Source organism: Protopterus annectens, chromosome 4.part0, assembly GCF_019279795.1.
Source record: "Protopterus annectens isolate FY-2018-M chromosome 4.part0, PAN1.0, whole genome shotgun sequence".
NCBI lineage: Eukaryota > Metazoa > Chordata > Ceratodontiformes > Protopteridae > Protopterus > Protopterus annectens.
This window is the reverse complement of record NC_056733.1, coordinates 1,853,733,141-1,853,754,992: the sequence shown is the minus strand read 5'-3', so window position 1 is coordinate 1,853,754,992 and position 21,852 is coordinate 1,853,733,141. Positions and strand designations below refer to the sequence as shown.

Genomic DNA, 21,852 nt, shown 5'->3' with positions numbered 1-21,852 from the left:
TACATCAGAGCTGTGGGCAAAAGCAATGAAGAAAGCAAGATCTCCATTGCTTTTTACTGTTTCGCTATGTTAAATGGGTTTAACATAGCGAGACAGCTTTAAAAAAACCAACGGAGAATCTCCGTTGCTTATTTTAAAGCTGTCTCGTTATTTTAAACCCATTTAACTTAGCGAGACAGTTTTGAAAAAAGCAACGGAGAAAGCAAGATCTCCATTGCTTTTTACACACTGTCTTGCTATGTTAAATGAGTTTAACATAGCGAGACAGCTTTAAAAAGAGCATTGGAGATCTCCGTTGCTTTTTTTAAACCTGTTTCGTTATGTTAAACTCCTTTAACATAGCAAGACAGTGTTTTAAAAAAGATTTATACTAATGGAAAAAGTCCGGGCGACTGGACCTTTTTCCATTAGTATAAGTCGATTTACAACGTGCACACTGACCAATCAGTGTGCACGTTTTGGAATATTAATGGGGGGTCATGGTATAATGGAATATAACATTATCTTACCAAAATAATGTTTTCATAGCTTGGTGAAATCAAAACATGATCCATGATAAAAACAGAAATATATCTTGGTCTCAGCTTATATTTCATTACCACTTTTTGAATTTACTGCTAACTTTCTGCACTTGTGTATGTACAGCTATGTACAATACATTGAATCATTAAAACAAGAAACTCTCAGGCATGCCAGAGATGTAGAATACACATTTTTCTGCTTGTATGTGGCACTTGAGGTTTTGTATGCCATTCCAAAGAAACAAGTTATTTTACACTGGTATATTACTTTATTAAATCACATACTTAAATAAAATCTGTTTACTATGAAAAAAAACACAGCTTACCCTTTGTCTTGGCTGAGTATCTGTAGAGACCACTACTGTGTTGCAAAGGACAAGCCCCAGGAAGAAGTCAACAATGGAGGAACTTTCTGGAGAGACACTTTCCAAAGGTTTCCAAAAAGCTGCTGCCAGTTGAACAGCAGCTTCATGAGCTTTCTGCAGCAACATTTTGTCAGGGGTCACATCTTTCTCCTGAAATGAAATTCAGCAGGAACGAGATAAAGGTTGTATGAAGCAAAACAAAAGAAAAGTACATGTTTATGTCATCACAAAAGATTACAGTTAATTCACCAGTTAATGATAATCTATTTTCAACTACAGAAAAAGTACTTTTATTCCAAATATGTTCCTTTTATGTCACTTGTAGTTATAAATTTACATTTAGCACTTGGTCTCTCTACTTACTCCATATATACTCTGTAGGAGGAGAATATTCAGATGAAAGTTTGCTAGGCAGAAGTCTAGAAAACATAGAGCAGTTACAATATAATGGACGCACTTCAAGCCAGAACACTGGTGTTAGTTGGTGCATTGCCTCCACTCACTCTCTTCTTTAACTGTAAGATCACTGTCAGGTGATGTTGCCTCCTGCTGTGTCTTGTGACTTAAATTTTTTACAAGATTTCTTGATGTCTGTCCCCTTTTAGTAAGGCACTGCTCCGCCTGCTTGTTTCCTGCTGCCTCATGTGCCCCCCCCCCTATTATTTTAGAAGGATTTCTAGTTTCTAACCCTCATTTCAGTAATGGACTGCTCTTCATACTTGCCTCAGACATTTCTTGGCCTCACTGTGCTACAAGATTTCCTGGTTTCTAACCTTCCCTCCATTAAGGCACACTCTTCTGCTTATTCTTGATTTGACACCTGCTTTTATCAACATGTCATGCAATAGGTGTGAAAATACGTCAATTGACATTAGACACATGCTATGGTCCTACCTGCACTCTACCCAGTCTTGGGACACAATTTAGTTTGTGAAAGGTTCTATTTCAAGTTTTATCAACATACGTATCAAAGAATAATGACTGCTTAGAATGTTCTTACCTGATAACATTTTTCAGGGCAAACAGATTTCAACCTGTAGAAGATCTACTCAAAATTCCCAAGAATCCACCCCAAACAAACCTACCTGAAGACTGCCATATTCACCTTCAATTTGTACCAGCATTTAAACTGCTGTATAGAAAAGTCTGTTCCCATCCATCCTAAATGTTGTTGTGACTTTTGGCTTATCCCAGTTAGGGGTCGCCACAGCGGAACTCCGGTCCGCTAATGTTTGATAGTGGATTTTTACATGCTGAGTTATCAGCCCTGATGCACAACCTTCAACGAAAGCATGCCCATTCATGCATGCCTCCACACAGAAGACGCTCTAGCTGAGAATCGAATGGGACAACGTCTTGCTGTGAGGCGAAAACACTACCATAATGGCAAATTCAGAAACAACTGTCTCTGGTTGAACTTTCTTATTAATAAACTGTATAACAAAAGTAGGAAAATAATGAAGGATTGTAAGAAATCTCATACCCAATACCTCAAGACCACATTACAACAAGCCAGCAAGGAATTTGAGCAGCATTAGAAGATGTAAAGCACAGTATGAATTTAAGATCACTACAGATTTTAAATGAAACTACAAATATTTTTATTTATTTATAAATCAGGAAAGTCAAACATGGAACAAAGCCAATTTTCAACAGAGGCCCAGAGAAAAATGTTCCAGCTGCATGCTTTGGGACCCAGAGAAAACCCACACAAATGCAGGAAGGAAATGCAGACTCCACACAGAAGGCACCCCAGCCAAGAATTGAACCAAAGAACCTCCTGCTGTGAGGCGACAACACTACCACTGCACCACTCATCTTCTTCTAGTTTTGTCAGGAAATTATAGTATAATGTTCAATAATGCCCTGAGCTCAATCTAATAGTATCACACATTCCAATCCCAATGTTATAGCTAATATACTATCAGACAAGTTTAGTGATAACTTTACCGAACCTACCCATATTGCTGCTCACACTATCCCTGAAATTTCATTTACTCCTGTTATTACCACAGAACAAGTCTTAGTATCTCTGCCAAAGGCTAAAAATAAAGTATCATGAGACCAGATAACCAGAATGGATTCTCATTAGTGCCAAGTATTGCACTGTCTGAGCCTCTACTTACTATACTGTTCAACTTCACCCTATCCCCAGGGTTTGCACCCGATGCCTGCTGAACAGTCACTGTTACTACCCTACACTAGGATGGCCCCTCTACAGCCCCAGGTAATTACAGGCCCATCAGCCTCACCAGCCTTATATGCAGTCATTGAATATATCACAGTAGAACTTTAACCACTTATCTGATCTACACCTCACTCTGGTTTTGTGAAGGCTAAGTCCTGCCTCCTGAACCTAGTACATGTCTTTGACAAGGTTACAGAGGCTGTGCACTGTGGCCACTATCTGGATCTGGCTGAAGTTTTACATTGTTCTTCATGCTAGCTTTACTGAAAAATTAAACATACTTAATGTAAACAGCTACATTGTCCACTGGATTGCAAATTGGCTATATAATAGATCACAAGTAGTGATAAGTGCTGGTACCATCTCTGAATTTAAATTTAAAAGTAGTGGTGTACTGTAGAGATCAGTGCCTCATTCCTGTTTTAACATTTATTTTGCATTCATCCAAGCCAATATCCCAGAAGAGTGGTTGAACAAGTTTACCAGTGACTGCTTGCTGGCACTGCTGTCTGCTCATTCACTTTTCCTCAGTTTGCCGGCTACTGCAACACATAACACTTCTGAAGTTGCTGATTCAAACACCTGTCTTGGCACCTCTTTACCACCTCTATGGTAGTTCTTTTTAACACCTCAGCTGTCTCCTACAAAAGGCCACCATTTCCGATAAGCACCTCAACATACATCTACCTTTCTTCAAAGATGACCAGATTTGCATTACCTCCAATGTAGAGCTTGAACTTCTTGCTGCCAATAGGCTGCAGAAACAATCATATCATTTCCCTCCTGAACTGCCTGTTTCTCCCATACATGTTATTCCTTCTGTACTAAACTATCTTCACCAACTTCTTCTGTCTCTGTCTCACTTCTTGTGAACTCACATCTACTTTTTTTGGCTTCCTACTGTGAGTTAAAGTAATGAGGCCTACTGCCATTCCCTTAGCCTACTCCATTTTCCTACTGCTTGAGTCCTCTATGTTTCACTCCTCACTTTGTTTCATTATCTTTACTCATGTTTCCACTGGTTCATCAATACCTTCTTTACTTTTCTTTTCTTTATCTTTGGCTGCAGTCTTTCACCTCCTTTATTTACTAACCTTCCTGCTGCTACCTTCTCCTGGATCAAGCCAGTCTCTCTTCCTGAGTATCCTTGCTAGGAATAAATTCCCAGACATTTCTCTCCCCATTTCTCCAGGAATTCCAGCCACCAACTCACCCATCCTTCCCACACATCCCTAAACAACACTGCTGCTCCTCACCCTAACCACCTAACACACATCTCTAAATCACCCCCCACCTCCAGGCTCTGCATCTTTTTCTACCTTTCCTTTGTGCCTTTCCTGGTTTGTTCACTGTTTTCAATCTTCCCTTCAGCCAGACTATCTACCTGTCTGTTTCCCTTTACCTGCCTTGATGACTAGCTTCTTCAAATATTACAGAGCTTCCCTCTCACTTGTTGCTTCCAGTGCCATTTTTTTTCATCTGCTGGACTTCAACTGCTCAGACTAGGCTACCCAGCTGCACAGGGAAGGGGATTACAATTCCACTTAGGCTGCAGCCAAACTGTTAGACACTATAAAGTGGGCAGGACTGTTATTGGGATATACTGTTGGATAGTATTGCCTAATCTTACTTTAATAAAATAAAGCCAACAGCTCCAAACATGATCCAATTTTATTAAAAATAAAGGTAAGCACTTTCGGCTGAATATATGCAGCTAAGTGCCTTGATTGTTTTTCCTATTATATATGAAAACCAGAACGTAAGATCAAGCAACGTATATATGAGCATCGTTACGAGATTAGTAAATCGAAGAATACTAATGCACTTTATAAGCCTATAGAAAGGAATCAGGGTCATAAATTTGGTTTCTTAGTTTTGGAACAAGTTAAAGTAAGTCCCAGGGGAGGTCCATGGAAAACCATGCTAGGGACTACAGAATATCGGTGGCAAACTTATTTAAATGTGGAAAATTTCCATGTTTAAATGAGACCATTTCCATTGCTAGTGTTTTAAAAATGAGGTATTTTAATAGGTAAATAAATATGAACATATTTTTAGTACATTTAGTATTTTAACTGTTTTAATTACATAATTAATTAATTAATTAATCAATTACTCTTATTATAAACTGTGCTGAACAATGGCCTTTAATTGTCTGATGAAGGCTGGTGATTCAGCCGAAAGCGCTTACCTTCATTTTTAATAAAATTAGATCGTGTTTGGAGCTATTGGCATTATTTTATTAGCTAATCTTTACACTTGGGCCTGTTTCTCTCTGTGCTGTTTCTTACAGCATGTTAATAAATCCATTATCAAGGAGTTGTTGATTTACCTAGATGTTTGTATTTCTTTAAAATTCATACCTACTACAAACACAGCCGTTTTTTTTTTTTTAATTTCTAGGGCTCATTAATGAAATCCATTTCTTGTTACAGACAGAATTATCTATTACTTTGCCAAGGCCTGACCTTTAAAAGAAATGTGTGACTTGGAATGAGATGGCACAGGGCCAGTTGTTAAAATCAGAGTGCCTTTATGTGCACCTGCTGAAGGCACTCAGTCAGTCATAATGCAGACTCAGACATATATTACTGCTTATCTGTTCATTGGGCAGCAGCCTCATTTGTGTAGTAGTTCATCTGGAATTGTCCACTTGTACTCTATCCACTAGCTTCATATCTTATACTTTGTTTATATGTAGACTGAACTCATTTTAATAAAGCAGATAAGCACAGGTGATTTGAGATTTAACAGTGGCATGCATTATGCAATTTATTAAAGAGGGTGATAACAACTCAGTATACATTGTACAGTCTCATTATACATTGTAAACTAGGACGGCAAACATGTCAGATTCTTTGTAAATTATTCTCTGTCTATATCCAAACTGCTCCCAAACAATATCTTTACATCTTTGCATCTTTGTGTTTTTCTTAAATGTAAATAAATATGCATTCTTTTATGTGTTGTTTCTGACCCGAGTCATATTTTAGAAAGGTCTTTATATTCAGTGTCATATCTTGCAAGCAAATCGACAAAGCCTATAAAGAACAGTCTCTGACTATAAAAACCAAATGTGCCCAGAGTCAGTTCTTCCAAAACAAATCTGTAGCATGTGATAACGTAAAGAAACGCACATTGTTTTTCACATGCAGAGTACCGGTTTCTGCAGTGCACCTCTGATTTGGATGCAGAACAGATTATGAGCTGGCCACCTGTCAGGTCACAGTGCATATAGCTCGAAAGTATTGTACTTTGTGAAGAAAACCTCCTTGAAAAGAATGTGCCCCAGGAAATCTCCTGACAGCCTGCACTCCACTGTCGCAGAAGTGTTTAACTGGATAGAAGTCAGATGATGAGTCACCTTATATTCTGTAATAGCTGCTAATTCTACTTTCTTAATGAGCCATGGACTAAGGAATGCTGATTTATCAACATTTTCATTTGTAAAGAAAGTTCTTTGTGTACTTGTCTAACCGGGTTAAAAAGAATGTTTGAATGTTTCCAGTTGTTGCAATATGTTTTATACATATTTGTTCACTTGTGAAAAAAATATACCCTCCCCCAAGAAATGCCTTCATGAGTCTGATTCACTTTTCTGAATTTACTAAGTTTTGTTTTTCTTGTGTGAAACTCCTTAAATCACTAAACTCTATCCATGTAGACAGAGGATGCATTTTATCTTATAGCTGTGGTCTTGCATACCTGTCAGTATGAAATCTGCATTCCATCACCTATTTTGCAATTGATTACTTACTATTTATCAAGCAACAGCACTGGTACTATCATAGTTAGAGAAATTAATTAATTTTATTTGTTGGTCTGACATGTTTGTAGACTGATCTAGATTATCATTTTATCCATTGTCTGTTTTATTTGGCAAAAGTAAAATGACAATTACATGCCCTGTTATGGTATATGTTATAGTATAATATTGTACCCCAGTATTTACCACCATATAGTATTGTACTTAGTTACATTTATATACTGGTACGTGTTACTGCTGGGCATTTTCTATATGGAGTGTAATATCTGTTTAGGTTGCACTGGAGATATGTATCAGTGTTATAATATGAATGCATTTCATGTGTTCTTAAACAATGCCCATGCCATGCCTGAAAATGGTCCTTTCTGAGTTACTGTCTAAAAGATTAATAAATATAAATAAATGAAGTAATGCATACATACAAGAATGAGCTAATTTGCATAGTTTATAGTTTATTACAAGACCAAGTATTCATAGCAGGCATACCATGTCATCAAATGCATTTTTTGGTGGCTAAATAGAAAGTTTTAATAACTAAACAGGGACATTGATACTGCAGCTGAGTGACAGCTCTGAATCAGTTAATAAAAAGGAAGAATGGGAGAAATGTTTTCAAAATTAGTGTGAATCATTTTTACCAGGCTATTAAAATCATAAAAAAATAATTCATACTTCTTTGAAGCACAGGGCAGATCCTAAACATCTTTCTTTATAAGGTTTGAATCATCTTAGGGTTAAGGTGATGGAACTCCTTTCCTCTTAACTTGGCTCACAGCGTCAAGTTGCTGGGTTTGGCTGGCAAGATAGAGGTACACTAATCCTTTTGTCACATGGTAACAAAATGTTTGGCAAACGTCAAATGTTTTGAAGTCAATGGTGTGGGCAGTTGTTGGAGGGATTGATGCCGTACACATAGGCCATCTTATCCTGAGGCACTTAATAGAATGGCAAAACCTACCCTCAGCAATTACTAAGGCACAAACCGAAAGAAGCACATAGCACTACACATAAACCTACACCCAATGATCCCCCAAAGAACAAAGCCCATAAGGCAAGCAAACGTTATCTAGTACTCTTGTAATAGTAGACTAGGGGATTATATTGTATAACACACAGATAGTCCTCTCAGCAGAATGGATAAGGACAAGTTAACAGTTAGTTTCCTAGCTGGAGTAAGGATCCTCAATATCATGGGCACACTCAGGCCATGGCATCACAGGGACCAATATGATTCTATTATAGTTCACATGGGTGTAAATGACCTGAGGCTTACCTCATCGGACTATATGAAAACAGACATTGTGGGTCTCTCAGAATATGTGTCACAGACAGGAACGTGCCTTGCATTGAGCAGCATTCTATCTTCACCAAGGATGATACCACAGTATAAACTGAAAATGATTGATTTTAAAAATTGGTTTAGTTTCCACTGTCACTCCAGTTTCAGCCAGTAACTTGTAGTTTATTGGTCGTTTTGGGCCAGTTCCTAGCTTCTTTCAGCCCCCTGATATAAACGCAAACGCTGCTTAGCCTTGATGAAGCGATTTAGCCAGTATGCCGAGCTGCTACTGTTGCACACTAGGGCAGCGCCGGTTAAGCAGATTTAAACTATTAGGGCTACCTAAATTACACTCTTCAAATTTTCCCTTAAAACTACCTTCCTCGAACTATACTACTGATCTAATCAGCGTATCCTATAACTAAAAAGATCATCTCTACTTGACTCCAAGTAGACTATTCTCTATCTGTTAAACCTAGCACTTGCTCCTACAGTACTTATTACCTTGATACGGCACTCCTGTCATAGATAGTAGCCCAAAAGACAACCCCCATTTCTGTCACCCACATCCCCCGGAATCTTTTTAAAAGTTTTTTGTCTATCCTTCTAGAATGTCGAGGGATCAGTTGCTATTGTCCTCTCCTGCTCAGCTGGTGAACCTGGGAATATTGAGGCAATGTTACAATTGCCTCATGTACACAGACAACCCTCTCCTCATCCCACAAAACACTAATACATGCGAGAGATGCAACTATACGGCCAAACTGGAGGCTGAGCTCTTCAACATAGGACTGGCAAGACCAGTCAGGAGGAGAAGGTTACCACACACACTATAGACCCAGTCTCACATAGTACCATTACAACCTCAAATCATACACATAAACACACAAAGACATACTCGGAGGCTCTGATCAAAAATCTACCAAAACAGCAGAGGCCACCAAAGCAGACACCCAAACAACCACCACCTCAGAACACAACACCTGCAACACATAGACCTCACAGTCAGAGTGTCAAACAGTCACAGCCCTTAAGGCCAAACACAATGCCAGACACACTAGTCATTGGTGACTCCATAGTCAGACACACTGACGCCCCGCCACCAGACTGAGTAAGGAGAAGGTCACAGTAAGCTGTCTGTCGGGCTAGAATCCGCCACATAACGCAAGCACTCAGGTCTCTCAACAGCAGGTACAAATATGACTCAGTCATTGTCCACGCTGGTGTAAACGACCTGAGACGTACCTCCTTGGACTACATGAAAAGAGACATTGAGGAGCTCTCTGATTATGTAGCCCAGGCAGGTATGACCCTGACCTTGAGCAGTATCCTACCTTCACCAAGAATGATGCCACAATACAGAGATAAGATGATCAGCTTTAACAATTGGCTTAAACACTGGTGTCATTCAAAGGGGATCCAGTATCTGTCTGCCTGGGATGACATGCTGGACAAGCCACGCTGCTTCAAGGGACGGCTTGCACCTGTCACCCCTGGGATTCCGGATATTGGCAAAGGCTCTTGCCACCCCCATAGTGCCTTTTTAGGCAAGGCTCAAATTCTAAACCTACCACCCTAGAACACAAAAAAGGAAAACTAAGGGTAATGCTGCTCAATGCCAGAAGTCTAAATCTCAAAATGCACGCACTGAGGCCCTTCTCAGTATGGAGAACATCATGTCTGTGCTGTGACAGAAACCTGGTTCAAGGCTCCTGAGAGCACCCCAGCTATCAGGTTTTACCTCATATCATGCTCCGCCCCAAAATCCGGACAATACCAAGAAAGGAGGAGGGGTATCCATATTCATCAAGGACACCCACACCTCAAGACTGGTGGCAACGCATGATGCATCGGAGACCATCCAGGTGCAATTAACAGTAGGCAAGACTGCTCTGCAAATTGTAGCATGTTACAGGCCACCCTCACAAACTCAGGAACCTCACATGGCCTTCCTGAAAACACTAGAGGGGATAAATGTATCACCAAACACCATCATACTAGGTGACTTCAATTACCCTAATATAGACTGGGAACACTACTCAAGCCCAAACACTCCTAGCCCAAAAGTTCCTGGAATTCATAAACTCAAATGCCATGGAACAACTAGTCACCATCCCCACAAGAGGAGATAACATACTTGATCTCATCATCACGAACATGGGAGCACAATGTTCAACACCGGAAGTATACCCCTCACTGGTGAGATCAGATCACAAACTAATCTCGCTGGAGGTCCTCATCCCACCCCCACCTGAAATAAAAAAGACCACAGTAAAGAACTTCTCAAAAGTTGACTTCACACTTCTAAAGACTAGTGTGGTCTCCTTTAAGGCCCCCGAACCGGCGGAAAACAGTACTCAAGCCGCTAAATCACTTACAAATGCCTTCTACCAGCACCTGCAGGACTGCATGGATAAGGCAATCCCAAGCAAAACAAAGACTCTTTGTACCAAAGGCAAGCGTCCAGTCTGGTGGACCCCAGCCATAAACAAACTCTACAACAAAAGGAGGAAGCTACTACAAGATAGAGCAAAATCCTTAAAAGGTAAGACACCCTTGATCACTATAAGTAAAAAACTAAGAGCTCTCATAAAATCATCCAAAGCAAATTTCGAGAGAAAAATAGCTAAAGACTCAAAAGACAATCATAAGGCCTTCTTTAGCTATGTTAGAAACCTAGGAGGAAACTCCCAGATATGCTCAGAACTAGTTCAAAATGATGTGAAGATTACTGATCCTACAGACATTGCCAACATACTGGCTGACAGGTTCAGTGCAAAATTCTCCCTCCCCAAAAGGAGAGATATCTATACCAAACGATTGCAGCCCCCAAACATCTCCAGCCCAAGTGAGAACTGCTCTCTCCAAAGCAAAAACACAGCATCCATGGGACCTGATGGTGTCCCCGGCTGTGTGCTCCACGAACTCAATGAGGAATTAAACCCACAGCTAGGACAACTGTTTAATCAAAGTCTTACCTCTGGATACGCACTCAGGAGTGGCGCACTGCAACTGTGGTCCCACTTCACAAAGGCGGTGCCTCCACCGACCCTGGAAATTACCGCCCATTAGCTTGACAAGCCTTATCTGCAAAGCCATGGAGAGGATCATAATGGACCTCATAAATAAAGACATAGGGAATTTGCAGACTTTGGATCCAACCCAGTTTGGCTTTGTCAAAGGCAGATCATGCCTTTTAAACTTGGTTGACTTTTTCAAACAGTCACCAAAGCCATTGATGAGGGAAAGGCAGTCCATACAGCCTACCTCGATCTGGCTAAGGCCTTCGATACAATACCCCACTCGGTATCATTGAAAACTCATCAGCTTAAATGTTAACCCATACATCACAAGATGGGTTGCAAACTGGCTGAGTGACAGAACCCACAGGGTCAGAGTTGCTGGCGCCATGTCAGACTCAAAGCCTGTCACAAGTGGTGTCCCACAGGGCTCAGTCCTGGGCCCACTCTTGTTTGGCATCTACTTTTCCAAGTACAAGCAAACACAGGAGGGTTATGGCTGACAAAGTTTGCAGATGACTGCAAACTGGGCCATAGTAGAAAACACGCCTGACACAGATATCCTTCAGAAGGGTCTCACAGAAACGGATAACTGGTGCCAGAGCCACGGCCTAAAGTTAAATGCCAAAAAATGCATAGCCATACCCTTCGGGAAAAACAAGGTTACCCCTAGCTACCAAATAGGTGGCAATCCACTGAGCACAGAAGAAGTTATCAGGGACCTGGGGACCCAGGTTGATAGTAGTCTGTCATTCGACACCCATGTAGCTAAAGTAGTCAGGAAGACCTTCTACATTGCCCACCTTATCATGAAGGGATTCTCATCTAGATCAAGGGAGGTCATAGTCTCCCTTTACTCATCACTCATCAGACCAATGATTGAGTACAATGCCCCATTCGGAATGTATCTGACCCGACACTTGCAGCAGCTGGAGAGGCCACAAAAGTTCCTCACCAAAAGGATAAAGGGTCTCAAAAATCTGTCCTATGCTGCCCGACTGAAAGAACTCCAGCTCTATTCAGTCGCTACCGCTTGCTCAGAGGTGACCTTTGCCTAACATACAAGGCCATGTCAAACCCAGATTTGATGAATATGCTTCACCTCAAAAATCTAGATCCATCAGAGCCACAAGGGCGGAGACTTAAACCTCGACACGGCTATTAATAGGACGTGCTGGAGAGATAGATTCATCACCCAAAGACTCCCTATGCTGTGGAACAAAATCCCGGTACATGTGAGGCAGAGCACCTCGCTGGCCTTGTTCAAGAGAAATCTTGACCAATGGATGGGAGATCGCAGATATATCCCAGGGATTACCTCAGTGTCACTGCTCGACAGAGGCACAGCAAAATAATGGGTATAGTTCCCCATACTAAAGGGGTGGCGTAAGCCACAAAACGATGGGCTAGGCTTGTAAATGCCCTCGGGCAGATAGCCTAGTATGAACCTATGAACCTATGAACCTATGAACCAACATTTATCAGCATGGAAGGACATGGTTGACAGACCACTGTGCTTTGCCAAGGATGGTCTGCACCTGCCCCCCTGGGCTTTTGAATATTGACTAAAATGTTATCCATTCCCCCTTCAGCCTTTTTTAGGCATGTCAAAATGATAAAACTACCAGCATAGCCTAAAAAACAAAAACAAAACAAAAAAAACCTCACAGCAACCTTAATGCTATGGGCCTAAACACGAAACTCCATACTCTACAAGCTCTCTTCACTCTGGAGAATGTAGACATCTGTGTTGTTGCTGAGACATGTTCTAAAGACAAAGAAAGTAGTCTGGAAGTGGAAGGCTACACTGCCTTCTACACATGTAGGTCAACAGCAGCATAGACAGGGGCTAAAGGTGAAGGTGTGTCAGTATATGTTAGGAGCAAATACAACTCTGTGTTGATTAAACAGGATGATGCCCTGGTGTTCATCCATATCCAGGTCTCTATAGATAAGGTTCCCTACCATGTACTGGCCAATTACAGGTTGCCCAGTATGACCCACAAAGCTTACAACTCTAACCTAGACCTACTATCGACACACACCATCCAAACAAATACACTATTCATGGGAGACTTGAAATTTCCCTCTACAGACTAGGAAATGCACATTGCCTATAACTCACAGGCACAACATTTCCTGGATTTTATCAGCACAAACACCCTGGACTAGAAAGTGCACTCTCTAACCAGAGGATCAACACAGTGCTCACTATCAAGGGAGAGTATTACAACCCCCTCCCCGCCCCTGTGTCACAACCTCATTGGTGAAGTTGGACCACAACGCTGTCTCCCTCAAAATAAAATTCAACCCAGAAAACCCAACTAAACCCATAACAGTTTGGAACTATACTATGTTTGTCAAAATAAACATCTCCCCAAAACCCAGAGTAAATAGCTACCTCTGCAGAAATATTTACTGAAGCCTGTACAAACATTTAAATGGATGCATTGAGGCTGCTCTACCTATCAGATGTTTGCCCAGATCTAACACCAAAAACAAACCACACTGACAGAATCCTTACTTTAATAGGCCATATAACAAAAAAAAGCCATGGCCAAAATAAAAAAAAAAAAAAAAAACTCTCATAGAGACAAGAGTTCTCCAATTCAACTAAATCAGAAAATAAGAGGTCTAATAAAGTCCATCAAAGCCAATTACAAGGTTAGAATAGCCTCCCTAGCTAAGGATAATCACAAGGCTTTCCTCGGTTATGTCAGAAATCTTAAAGGTAATATTCAAGGGCCAAGTTGAGCGCTGTAAATAAATATGCATTCTTTTATGTGTTGTTTCTGACCTGAGTCATATTTTAGAAAGGTCTTTATATTCAGTGTCATATCTTGCAAGCAAATCGACAAAGCCTATAAAGAACAGTCTCTGACTATAAAAACCAAATGTGCCCAGAGTCAGTTCTTCCAAAACAAATCTGTAGCATGTGATAACGTAAAGAAACACACATTGTTTTTCACATGCAGAGTACCGGTTTCTGCAGTGCACCTCTGATTTGGATGCAGAACAGATTATGAGCTGGCCACCTGTCAGGTCACAGTGCATATAGCTCGAAAGTATTGTACTTTGTGAAGAATACCTTCTTGAACAGAATGTGCCCCAGGAAATCTCCTGACAGCCTGCACTCCACTGTCGCAGAAGTGTTTAACTGGATAGAAGTCAGATGATGAGTCACCTTATATTCTGTAATAGCTGCTAATTCTACTTTCTTAATGAGCCATGGACTAAGGAATGCTGATTTATCAACATTTTCATTTGTAAAGAAAGTTCTTTGTGTACTTGTCTAACTTGGGTTAAAAGAATGTTTGAATGTTTCCAGTTGTTGCAATATGTTTTATACATATTTGTTCACTTGTGAAAAAATATACCCTCCCCCAAGAAATGCCTTCATGAGTCTGCTTCACTTTTCTGAATTTACTAAGTTTTGTTTTTCTTGTGTGAAACTCCTTAAATCACTAAACTCTATCCATGTAGACAGAGGATGCATTTTATCTTATAGCTGTGGTCTTGCATACCTGTCAGTATGAAATCTGCATTCCATCACCTATTTTGCAATTGATTACTTACTATTTATCAAGCAACAGCACTGGTACTATCATAGTTAGAGAAATTAATTAATTTTATTTGTTGGTCTGACATGTTTGTAAACTGATCTAGATTATCATTTTATCCATTGTCTGTTTTATTTGGCAAAAGTAAAATGACAATTACATGCCCTGTTATGGTATATGTTATAGTATAATATTGTACCCCAGTATTTACCACCATATAGTATTGTACTTAGTTACATTTATATACTGGCACGTGTTACTGCTGGGCATTTTCTATATGGAGTGTAATATCTGTGTAGGTTGCACTGGAGATATGTATCAGTGTTATAATATGAATGCATTTCATGTGTTCTTAAACAATGCCCATGCCATGCCTGAAAATGGTCCTTTCTGAGTTACTGTCTAAAAGATTAATAAATATAAATAAATGAAGTAATGCATACATACAAGAATGAGCTAATTTGCATAGTTTATAGTTTATTACAAAACCAAGCATTCATAGCAGGCATACCATGTCATCAAATGCATTTTTTGGTGGCTAAATAGAAAGTTTTAATAACTAAACAGGGACATTGATATTGCAGCTGAGTGACAGCTCTGAATCAGTTAATAAAAAAGAAGAATAGGAGAAATGTTTTCAAAATTAGTATGAATCATTTTTACCAGGCTAATAAAATCATAAAAAAATAATTCATACTTCTTTGAAGCACAGGGCAGATCCTACACATCTTTCTTTATAAGGTTTGAGTCAGCTTAGGGTTAAGGTGATGCAACTCCTTTCCTCTTAGCTTGGCTCACAGCGTCTTAAGTTGCTGGGTTTGGCTGGCAAGATAGAGGTACACTAATCCTTTTGTGACATGGTAACAAAATGTTTGGCAAACGTCAAATGTTTTGAAGTCAATGGTGTGGGCAGTTGTTGGAGGGATTGATGCCATACACATAGGCCATCTTATCCTGAGGCACTTAATAGAATGGCAAAACCTACCCTCAGCAATTACTAAGGCACAAACCGAAAGAAGCACATAGCACTACACATAAACCTACACCCAATGATCCCCCAAAGAACAAAGCCCATAAGGCAAGCAAACATTATCTAGTACTCTTGTAATAGTAGACTAGGGGATTATATTGTATAACACACAGATAGTCCTCTCAGCAGAATGGATAAGGAGAAGTTAACAGTTAGTTTCCTAGCTGGAGTAAGGATCCTCAATATCATGGGCACACTCAGGCCATGGCACCACAGGGACCAATATGATTCTATTATAGTTCACATGGGTGTAAATGACCTGAGGCTTACCTCATCGGACTATATGAAAACAGACATTGTGGGTTTCTCAGAATATGTGTCACAGACAGAAACGTGCCTTGCATTGAGCAGCATTCTACCTTCACCAAGGATGATACCACAGTATAAAGTGAAAATGATTGATTTTAAAAATTGGTTTAGTTTCCACTGTCACTCCAGGGGAATCCAACATTTATCATCATGGAAGGACATGGTTGACAGACCACTGTGCTTTGCCAAGGATGGTCTGCACCTGCCCCCCCTGGGCTTTTGAATATTGACTAAAATTTTATCCACCCCCCTTCAGCCTTTTTTAGGCATGTCAAAATGATAAAACTACCAGCATAGCCTAAAAAACAAAAACAAAACAAAAAAAAATCAAAGCAACCTTAATGCTATGGGCCTAAACACGAAACTCCATACTCTACAAGCTCTCTTCACTCTGGAGAATGTAATCATCTGTGTTGTTGCTGAGACATGTTCTAAAGACAAAGAAAGTAGTCTGGAAGTGGAAGGCTACACTGCCTTCTACACATGTAGGTCAACAGCAGCATAGACAGGGGCTAAAGGTGAAGGTGTGTCAGTATATGTTAGTAGCAAATACAACTCTGTGTTGGCTAAACAGGATGATGCCCTGGTGTTCATCCATATCCAGGTCTCTATAGATAAGGTTCCCTACCATGTACTGGCCAACTACAGGTTGCCCATTATGACCCACAAAGCTTACAACTCTAACCTAGACCTACTATCGACACACACCATCCAACCAAATGCACTATTCATGGGAGACTTGAAATTTCCCTCTACAGACTAGGAAATGTGCATTGCCTATAACTCACAGGCACAACATTTCCTGGATTTCATCAGCACAAACACCCTGGACTAGAAAGTGCACTCTCTAACCAGAGGATCAACACAGTGCTCACTATCAAGGGAGAGTATTGCAACCTCCTCCCTGCCCCTGTGTCACAACCTCATTGGTGAAGTTGGACCACAACGCTGTCTCCCTCAAAATAAAATTCAACCCAGAAAACCCAACTAAACCCATAACAGTTTGGAACTATACTAAAGCAAACTACATCTTGTTAAGCTATGTTTGTCAAAATAAACAGCTCCCCCAAACCCAGAGTAAATAGCTACCTCTGCAGAAATATTTACTGAAGCCTGTACAAACATTTAAATGGATGCATTGAGGCTGCTGTACCTATCAGATGTTTGCCCAGATCTAACACCAAAAACAAACCACACTGACAGAATCCTTACTTAATAGGCTATATAACAAAAAAAAGCCATGGCCAAAATAAAAAAAAACAACTCTCATAGAGACAAGAGTTCTCCAATTCAACTAAATCAGAAAATAAGAGGTCTAATAAAGTCCATCAAGGCCAATTACAAGGTTAGAATAGCCTCCCTAGCTAAAGATAATCGCAAGGCTTTCCTCGGTTATGTCAGAAATCCTAAAGGTAATATTCAGCAGTGTGCAGAACTGGTGGTAAAGGGCACAACTGTCACTGACCAGGATGACATAGCAAATCTACTGGCTGATAAATTTAGCTCTAACTTTGCCCCCACTACCCCTTCTGAAATCCCTTCTAGCATATTCCCCCCAAACTATCAAAAGACAGCAGATCCTGTAGGTGCTCACTAAGGCCAAAAACACTGTTTCAGCAGGGCCTGACAATATCCCCCAGCTGTCTCCTGCATAAACTAAAATATGACCTATCAGGACCACTTGAAGCATTTTTCGCATAGAGCCTCAGAACAGTGCCAGGTGAATGGAGGGCCATGTGTCTTCATAAGGGTGGGCCATCAACTTACCCCAGGAGCTACAGACCCATCAGTTTGACAAGTCTAATATGCAAAGCCACTGAATGAATTATCATGGAAATGATCAAGACATTGACAACCTACAGACATTGGACCCATCCCAGTTTGGATTTGTTAAGGGAAGGTCTTGCCTATTTAACCTGGAAGACTTCTTCAAGAGGGTTACCATGGCTATGGATGAGGGGAGAACAGTGGCATTCAATACAACAGTCCAGTCAGGTATTGTTGACAAACACTCAGAACTAGGTATAAATCCATACATAACTCACTGGATTGCCAGTTGGCTTATAGATAGGACCCAAGAAGTCAGAATTGGTGAGACTACCTCCACCAAGAGACTGGTCACCAGCAGAGTACCCCAGGGTTCTGTGTTGGGTCCACTCCTATATAGCATCTACCTCTTGGAATTCAAGGCTAATGTCAAAGGCCTCTGGCTCACCAACTTCACAGATGACTGTAAATTAGAACTCAAACAAATGACTGGTGTGAAAGCCATGGATTAAAACTCAGTGGAAAAAATAACATTTATTACAGTACCCTCTGGGAATGCATCCACCCAAGCTAATTTCAACATTGATAAAATACCCCTAAGAGCTGACCCAATACTTAGGGATCTGGGAACATATGTGGACAGTAAGCTGGAATTTGGCCAACACATAGCCAAATTAGTAGGAGAACCATTCTACTTCACCCACCTTATGAGCAAGGGTGTGGCATCCAAGTCCAAGGAAGTAAGAGTACTATTCTACTAAGCCATTATCAGACCCATCATTGAGTACAATACCCCCTTTGGCATGTACCTAGCCAGGCACTTGCAACAGTTGGAGTGTCCTCAAGTGTTTCTCACCAGAAGAACCCAGGGTATGAATACCCTGTCCTAAACAGATTGCCTTAAGGTCCTATCTCTGTACTCAGTCTCCTACAGGTTACTGAGAGACGATCCAAGCCTAGTACATAAGACATCTTCGGATCCAGCTCTTATGGAATCCTTGCACATCTGCAAGGCAAACAACACTAGAAACACTGCATCCATGCACCTGAACATAAATATGTCTGTAACATAAATAGAATCTACTGGAGTGACTGATATGTGTCTCAATGGATCCCCATGCTATGGAATCAGCTCCCCATCATTGTGAAGCAGAGTTCATTCTTGACCCTCTTCACAAGAAATAATAGGCACAAGACAAGATGAGCATACACTGCAAAGTCCAACAAGGTTTAATAGCTGAGTAAAACAAGCTTACAGCAATCAGTAGTCTGGTGCACACTCCAGTAACTGCCAAGCAATAAAAAGTTAAAAACGATCTGGCTGCACAGAATCCAAGTCACAAAGTGTAAAGCGCTTTTCGTTAGGAAACACTTCTCCTAACTTCTTCAGACAATAGTGCTCAGAAAGAAAAAACAAGTTTAAGTACTATCCCAGTGACTCATACTTGTTAATACAATTAAGCCAATTAAGCACAGTCACATAACTTAAAGGTGTAATCCTAAAATACTGAAGTCAAACAGTTTTTTGTTAAGTCATTAGGTAAAATGAGTGCCTTAATTTTATAAAAAAACAAAGTTCTGTTGTCTTATAACAGAACATATAGTAAAATATTATTAATTAAAATCGTAGCTAGTTCACTTTACTTATAACTAATGTTCAGGGACCCGTGGAAGTAGTAATCTTTTCATAAAAAACTGTGTCATGTAATGTTTCTTTTAACCTATAAAAGATGGGTGTAACTTGCAATTGTAACCTCCCTAGGGCTAATGTGCCTATTAGTTTCTGGCTGTTTCTAGTAAACATGCCTCTTCACAAGAAACCTTGATTAATGGACAGGAAATCACAAATTCATTGCCAGCCTGGCCCCCGTGTCTCTGATGTACAGAGATCATCAGTAAGTAAATTAATCCCCAACTAACATACTCCCCCGCCCACACACACACATATAACCCTTAGCTACCTGTTTAATAACATATCTCACCATATATGCATCCAAAGAACTCTGGGATAAAAACTGGCCTGGGTTGCACAGCTAGGCTTGTAAAGACCTTGATGGTCGTTAGTCTAGTATGAACCTATGAGTCTATAACTTGGATAAGATATATGGAAATTTGACCCTTGACCTCAGAACAGATTTTGTACATCTCCATTAGTCTCAACAATCAATCGTGAGCTGACCAAATGAAATATCAGAAAGGTACATTGAAGAAACTCCTCAGAAATGCTGGCCATCAACTGACTTCAAAGTATACCACAGCTTACATTAGGCCTTGGCCTGTCCTAAAGAAAATGTATTGTTTTAAAAAAGAAATACTCTTGGGAGGAAAAAGATAAACACCCTAACAAGATGGCAGCTCCTGTACTATACAGCCTGTATAGTTTTCTTGCACTGAACTGGTGGTACATGACTGGACTACTTAGTCACCAGATGACCCATCAGTAAATTATGGTTAGAATTCAACTTGAATCAAAGGATTGCTGATAACATCTACTTTGAGTTTCTGCCATGCAATTAGTATACTTTGTCTAGTACTTTCTGATAATCCATTTTGCAGTGTCCTCTATAGAGTTATTACTGCTATGAACACAGGCAGCAAAAATGTTCCAGGCCAAGCAGATTTACTTTGGTCCATAATAATGAACTGTGACTACCACAACATGTTACTGAAGTGCATTGTTATAGATTTTATAGTAATATACTTTATGGAAGGTAATCCATTTCAACATATCAGGCTTCTAAGTGACCTCCTCCCAAAGTATTCCAAGCATATATATTTACTTACAAATTGCTAAATGTCAATCCTGTAAGATTGAAAGGCAAAACTCAAAAATAAAAAAACACACAGACACACACACACACACACACACACACCCTGCTAATTATGTATATCAACTCTGACATCACTCTATAATGGGGAAAGGGGAAATTCCCCAATCCACACTGTGTGCAGTCTTGCACATACTTAACTCAGGCAGAAGTGATCAAATGAGTTTCGATCACTTCTGCTGGAATAAAAAAACATTAAACATTATGATGTGGTATGTTTGATTATATGTATGATTTTCATATATCTATACAGTATATATACAATATGTTTTCTTATCTGTGTGAGTTTTTTGTTTCCAATTATTACTATTATAGTCATCTATGACTAAGCTGTGACTTTGCAGATAGTAGTTTCTGTTGTAAGTACAAGAAAAAAAATGTCTCACAAACATTTAATTGATTATCCATTACGAGGTCTTCTTTACCATTGTGCAATGTTCTTGTATTTCTTTATCATGAACAGATTAGCCAGTGCATTTGATTAATTTAACATATCTGTATAACTAGTATTCTAATGTCTGCATTGTTGGTAATTCCACAGCTAACATTTGTTTGCTATGTTGTCAGCAATTTAGTTATGCTTTCTGTTTTACTAAGTGTAATGTATTTTACATTTTTCACTAGTTTTCTTCTTACTGTTAATTCATCTTATAACATGTTTGAGCCTAAGCACTCTGATAAAGTGAAACATGGTTTATGCATTTCAAAATTCTCAGATCAGCTTTGATACTTTTTATACATCTTGGTTGGGATTCAGAGACATTTTCTCCACTTGTGCCAATTGGTTAAGATGTCTTAATCAGTAAGTGGAGAAGAGAGAATCTCTGATTCAGAGACAAGTATAGTTAAAGAAGGGAAAGTGCCTCCTTACTTGCTAATTACCATGCCTGCCAACTGAAGATTGTGCTGTCAGACTTGACCATCCTAGTGCTCTCCCTACCAGCCCATGCATTGTGGTAACATAGGCCATCCCACAACACACACACACACACAGACACAGACACGCACGCATGCACGCACGCACACACACACACACACACACACACACACACACACACACTTCATGGTTACACTGTACTTACCTATACTCATCTGAGCAATGAGTACTCCCATAGGGATGAATGGGTGTACACTGTCAAAACATGGAATACACTTTTTACTTCAAGTGTAAAAAAAATAAAATAACTTGGTAGAGTGATTCAGAGAATCCAAAAATCAT

The 21,852-nt window shown here is 39.9% G+C and overlaps 1 protein-coding gene across 2 annotated transcripts in view; it reads right to left on the bottom strand.

The window, feature by feature from the left end:
- Window positions 1-21,852, bottom strand: part of ATP10B (ATPase phospholipid transporting 10B (putative)) — a 2,370,254-nt gene that overhangs the window by 358,267 nt on the left and 1,990,135 nt on the right. For both annotated transcript variants that reach the window (XM_044069530.1, XM_044069528.1), the window contains one exon: window positions 848-1,036. In XM_044069530.1, the coding sequence (XP_043925465.1) occupies window positions 848-1,036 (189 nt within the window). The remainder of the gene's footprint in view (window positions 1-847; window positions 1,037-21,852) is intronic.